Source organism: Nannospalax galili, unplaced genomic scaffold (genome assembly GCF_000622305.1).
Source record: "Nannospalax galili isolate Female #2095 unplaced genomic scaffold, S.galili_v1.0 scaffold43, whole genome shotgun sequence".
In the NCBI taxonomy this organism is placed as follows: Eukaryota; Metazoa; Chordata; class Mammalia; order Rodentia; family Spalacidae; genus Nannospalax; species Nannospalax galili.
In genome coordinates this window covers 5,042,929-5,049,122 of record NW_008353342.1, presented here as the reverse complement: position 1 = coordinate 5,049,122, position 6,194 = coordinate 5,042,929, and the positions used below count along the sequence as shown (strand labels likewise).

The 6,194-nt window shown below is 40.4% G+C and overlaps 1 protein-coding gene across 5 annotated transcripts in view; it reads left to right on the top strand.

Annotated features, from left to right (window-relative positions):
- Window positions 1-6,194, top strand: part of Epc1 (enhancer of polycomb homolog 1) — a 93,946-nt gene that overhangs the window by 27,964 nt on the left and 59,788 nt on the right. Inside the window, exon 2 of one of the 5 annotated variants that reach the window (XM_008850548.2) lies at window positions 890-1,327. The exons of the other annotated variants lie outside the window; for them this stretch is intronic. Within the exon in view, the coding sequence (XP_008848770.1) occupies window positions 890-922 (33 nt within the window). The 3' untranslated portion in view covers window positions 923-1,327. Of the gene's footprint in view, window positions 1-889; window positions 1,328-6,194 lie in introns of those variants that run through there. 5 annotated transcript variants of the gene reach the window in all.

Genomic DNA, 6,194 nt, shown 5'->3' with positions numbered 1-6,194 from the left:
TGCGGCCCGGCGGGGTCCCCTCGAAGGCCTCCGCCCGACCCCGGCCGCTGGTACGCGGGTCCTGCGGAGTTCGGGGCCCCGAAAGGCACAAAGGGGTCACGTGACGAAGCCGCCGGCAGCCATTTTGTGGTCTCAGTTCTAGGGTTGGGCCTTGTGCATCCGGAGAGGGGAGCGGGCTGGGCGGCGGTGGGGGTGCGGCGCGCGGGGCGCGAGCCCCGCCTGCAGGCCCCTTAGCGGGCCGCTGGGTGGCGCTCCGGGGCCGCAGGCGCTGGGTGCAGTTCCCCGCGGGCTCTGCAGCCCCACGTGGAGCCTCCGAAGGGCCTGTCATGTTGCCCGCGGTGCGCAGGCTAGTTTCTCTCCGCTTTCTGCAAGGAAATGCCGAGGGTGCTCCGCGCCGGCCCGGACGCCCTGTCTGATAGATGATCAGACTTGCGGGAACCTCTCGCGTCCACCTCGGGCTGGTTACCCCGAGGATAATAAACGACTGCCCCCTACGTTTTGGCCTTTGAGACTGTGTTGCAGATTTGTCCCGAGTGAGTAGCTGACTCGCTGCTAAAGCCTGCAACTTTTTAGTTATTTGTAAACTAAATTTAGGTCAGCCTGCTTTCCGATCTTTGCCTCGGTTTAAGATAATGTTACAGATCTCAATTTCTGTTGATAACCGAGCTCCACTAGCGTGAACCCTTCACAGACATCCTAATATTGAGGTGTCTAAATTGAGTGCTTACAAGATTGTGTACAGCTCATGGATCATTTATCATAGCCTTGGCCTTACCTTGCTGTGGAAGTTGGAATTAATACTCTTCCTCTCATTCCCCCTAAATCGTTGACATTTTTAACTTCTGATGCTGACTTCTAATTCTAAGGAATTGCATACCTTGGTTTCCAGGTACAGCCATTTAAGCAGGGTGCAGTGTATTGACAGTTGAAGGAAGTCGAGGATTCCCACGGAACTTGTGTGCTCCAATTTTGTTGTGGAAGATTGTACTGTAATACTTCGGTTGGTACTGTAAGAATTTTCTGTGCTTTGTAATGATTTTCAAAATAAAACTCTTTAAACTGCTTGGGTTGTTTAACCTTTCAAAGTAAAATAGTTTTGACAGTGGAATGTTATTTCTGGGAGGAGTGTCTTAATCCAACTTTACAGCTGAGTGCCAAGTGTGTGCAGTGGAAGAGCTGTGCAGGTTGGAACCTCCTGCTGCATATTACCTGTGAGAACAGCACCTCCGCTCATTTTTACTTGTATCAACTTAGAGTAGAATGGTGTCATTTGTTTATTTTTTAAATAAGTGACTTGTTTTTTAAAATTAAAGTACTTGTGACTGCAGAATCTTGTCTTTTTGTTTTATTTTTTGTTTCTCTATCGTAAGCTTTACAGATACTACTTTCCAATTGGGGTGCTTGTGGTACTTTGCTTTTAGGAATTAATTTGTAGCTCTTGTTTCACAGCTAAGAAAGGTTGAAAGCATTGATTAAGCAGGATAGCCCTACAGTAGTACACTGTCTTTGCTTCTAGGAATCCTTTGACAGTCCCAAGAGCTACAGCCTAAAATGAGAGCTGCTCTCGACTTAAGGGTCCATGCAAGCTCAAGTTTACAGATAATTCTTGTTCACTGAAACAGTTTTGGTACTGTGCAGTGGCTGTCATTGGGTGGTTAGTATGTGAAGGCCCAACTTTTGAGGGATGCAGGGATTGCATTTTCCCCTTTCAGACTACCGTTTCTCATCTGCTCAGAAGTTTTCAGTTAGCAGCCAATCAGAGCTATATATGACTAGTGAATCATAGAGTTCAAAAATTAGACCCCTTAGAAGAATGTGATCTGCCTAGGTGGACAGGCTGTACAGAGGACTATGTTTCACACTGTTGATGGCAGGCTCTGTAAAATCACAGAAAGTGTGCTAAACATGAATGTAATTCTGAATTGACCTTAGAAAAGAAAGTTTAGCTTTTGAAGTATTTTATACTTAACAAAAAGGAAGATCAGAGTGCCTTTAACACATGGGTTATGCCTCTTCCTCTTGAGTCCTGTAGCTGAGGACCTGAATTGACTTGTGTAGCTTAGAAGAAGTGTAATCTCACCTTGGTCATGAAAGTGGCAGCTTTAGATGAGGATGGTCTCTTATATACCACCTTATTAAGAAAGCATTTCATTATCAAAAGTCACGTGTATAATTGTAGTGTGAGGTGTATCTATCGAAAGGTTTATATTGTTGCCTTTGTTGTGTTTTTCTATGATAAAGAGATCTTAAGTCTTGGTCTTATGTAGCCTAGGCTGGTCTCAGATATGCTGTCCTCCTTCCTGCCTCAGCCTCCAGGGTGCTGGGATGTTTGCCACCATACCCCAGCTTAGAAACCTTTCAGCACTGGGAAGATATTATCGTTGTACTCCTATTCTGACAGTTTTAATAATAAAAATGGAACAAAGCTGGGCCTGTAATCAGAAGGTTGAAACCAGCCCAGAGAATTTAGAAGGCACTGTCTCAAAATGAATAAAAGAGCAAAGGGCTGGCTGGATCTACTGCTAGTGTTCACCTTGTGTGAAGACCTCAGCACTGCAAAAAAGCTGAGCATACTGGCCTAATTATGCTTGTGTTTTTTTTTTGTTTTTTTTTTTTTTTTTTAAGAAACAAGTTTAAATAGATGCCCCCCTCCAAAAAATTTTTTTCGGGGCAAAAGTTACTTCACTTTAAAACTTATGAAAAGCAGCTGACTTATTACAGTTAATTGAAGGACTTGACTGAGTTGTAGATGTTAAGGATCAAATGTTTCATTTTGTAGAATGTAATAGTTGCAGTTTGCTAAGTGAAAAACTAACAGTTGATGAGTGCTTTGTATGTGAGTCATAACTGTAACTTTGGAATCACTGGGCAACAATAGACTGTTAACTTTGAAATGCCTTTGGAGGTTAAAACAAGTTTATAAACAAGTAGGGGAAACCCCCAGTATGATTTATCATCTCTTAATCATTTAATCTTATTTTCTTTAAGATCACAATTTAGTGCCACAGTTTCAGAAATGGAAGGGTACCTTACCAAAGAGATTAATACCATCTGTTTTTTTTTGTTGTTACAATTGACAAACTTTGACTAAATTTGGGACTTTACAGTTCTCTCATGGAAACGCTTTCAGATCTTTAAAAAGTTGTTTTTAAAGTGATATTTGGCAAATTGGTGCTCCTTGTTTGTAGCAGTTTGGCTTTTCTGGATGTAGGGCACTTGCCATCATTCATGAGTGGAAACTTAGCTTCTTACCTAACTAGACTGGTTTGTGTAGAACATTTGATGTAATTAAGGTGGAAATGTACTACATTGATATTAGCTCCATGGCCTCTCTTGAGGCTGTTGGAAGCAGGATCTAGTTACCACAGTCCAAATGCTTGGTTTTATAGGAGTCTAACTAGACAAAATGGTCTTGTAGCCCTGCCTTCTCTCTCCTTCATAACTGGCCCCAGCAGAGCTTTACTAAGTCCAAGTAAAGGATTTATAGACAGGGTCTCTCCCTCCCTCCCTCTCTTTCTTTCTCTCTTTCTAATCTGGAAATAGGCGTATATTCCTAATATTAAAAGTTTGACTTTTCAAAGTTTTGTATGAGATAGTTTTTTGATTTCATTAAAAGTTTGTCACCTTAAGTGGTAAACTTGAAGGTTTGATTTGCTTTTGAAAGAAACCCTTAACTATTTTAAGCCAGGTTTTTAGCCCTCCTTTTTAAAACACTGTAAAAATCAGTCCAAATTTTTCCATTCTGTTGACTGTCTTGAAAATTAAGGGAAACAGTTAAAAGAAACCGCACGCACTTTGGATCAGAAAGGAATTGAGAGTATTGGGGTGTGTAGTAGATAGCAAAAGATCTAGACACTGATATTTGAGAAATAATAAATTTTAGCTTTCTGTCCTGTCCGAGGCACTTTCAGTAAAATTTTATTTGTTCTTTGTCTCTCTGGGGGGCGGAGGGGTTGTTAATGATGTTGATCATGTTTTGGTTGCGATAGGGACTCATGTAGCCCAGGCTGGCCTCAGATTTGCTTTAATCCTGCTCCTCTTGCATCTGCCTCCTGAATGCTGGGATCATAGGAATATGGCACTACACCTAACTTGAGTAAAAGTTTCTAAGCTGGGGTTCTGAGAACAACACAGGTATTAAAAGTTGGTGAATTCCCTCAGTAAGCATAGTAAATTTTGTGAAATGTTTTTTGAGGGAGAAAGTTCATGCCTTCTTCATGGTACTGGTAATGAGCTGTTCTCAAAATTTCAAGTGGAGACATTTTGATTTTATCTCAGTTTGGCAGTTATTAAACTTAATGGAGGGATGATAATTGAAAAGCATGAATAGGCAACACAGGAAGAAACTAAGGACGCTTCATTACAAAGGGACTTGAAAGACTTCGGTGAACTTGCCTGAAGTGTTTTTAACTTTTATTGTATAGTTTGATGTTTAGAAATTGGGATTTTATTTTGTTTTGTTTTGTTTTGATCTTTTTGGACAAGGTCTCCCTGTAGCCCAAGCTGGCCTCAAACTCTCTATGTAGACCAGTCTGGCCTTGTTCTCTGAGAGATCCACTTGCTTCTTCCTACTGAGTGCTAGGGCTGAAGGTGTGCACAACACCAAGCAATATTTAAAATTTTGGATTAGCCTATATTTCAACTTCATTTTCATATGAAACTATAATAAAAATGGGTGGTTTGTGTTTTTAAAGCAATTTTGTTGATTGTGATCAATAAAATTCTTACCAAATGACATTTTCTTTTAATTAATAGAACTTAATTAAAATCACTGCACACACCTTTAATCTCAGCACTTGGGAGTCAGAGGCAGGCAGACCACTGAGATTGATGCTATCCTGGTCTACATAGTGAGTTCCAGACCAGCTGAGGCTGCAGGGAGACTGTCTCAAAAACAAAAACCCCCCAAAGCTTGTAAATCTTAGGAAGTATTAAATAGTACAACCACCACTCAGTATTTTATTAAAAACAGTGGGGTTGGTTTTTATATTTTGTGTTCTGTGTCATGGTATTTAAGAGTAGTATTTGCAGTGAGTCGGGTGTGGTAGTATACACCTTTAATCCCAGCACTTGGAAGGCAGAGGCAGGCCTATTATAATACACAGCAAGTTCCAGGCCAGCCACAGCTATAGAATGAGACCCTGTCTCAAACAAGAGTAGTATTGGTAATAAAACAGGTATGGAACAGTGTCAATACACAAACACACTTACATATGATTGTATCTTTGAGTGCTTACTGAGAAGTGTTTCTTTTACATATATGAAAATACTGATTCTAACTACATCTGTGACTTCTTGAAATTAGATAACCCACAGGAAGATGAGAATGTTATAATTTTCTAGTAAAATTAATTGACTCTGAGTGCACACATGATGGGAAAGTATAAAATATTTTAGAGCCAGAATGAAAATATAGATTTAATTTTTGAAGTAACTTTTGGACCATTAAAGTGTGACATGAAGCTGGGCATAATAGCGTAGGCCTGTAAGCAGGCAGGGAGTGGGACTAGGTGCCTCAGTCATGGCAAATTTGGAGCCTCCCTGGGCTAAAGAGTGAGACCATTTCTCAAAAGGAAATAAAGTGACAATAGCTTTGTGGTAAAAATAAATTATAAGGAAATGGCTAAACAGGAGTCATTGACTTAACTTCATAGAATTACTCTCAGTGGCTTGCTTGATGCTGCTGTCTTCATCATGTTAATAAACTTAAATCTCCATTAACTTTCTTAAAACCTATGATTATACATGATTGAGCTATTACAGTATTTTAAACTTAGTGGGCACCCAACTTCACTCCTTCAAATACATCCAACCGAGTCCCTATGTTTTAGGTAGATTAAAAAAACAACCTTGCTGACCTTGGTAAGTCTGTGGCACACTGTCTAGTTCAGCTTTGATGTGTGCTACCTATCAGATGAATTCTTTGAACAATATGTCAATTCTAAAAGCTTGGTTCAGCTTTGATTATGCATTGTGACATAGTTTGCTGAGTTTTACAAGATATCTCAAGCAGGCCTGTGGAGTATGTTTCCCTCAGTATTAGCAAGTACTGGCTGAATAAGTAGGATATGGCTCTAAAGATGACACAAAAATTATTTTGAGAATTTCACAGAATATTATTGTCTTTGCATTATTTCCATCCCTTCCAGTTTCCCACCACCATCTCCCGTTTCCCCTCGTTCCCTCTCAATTTC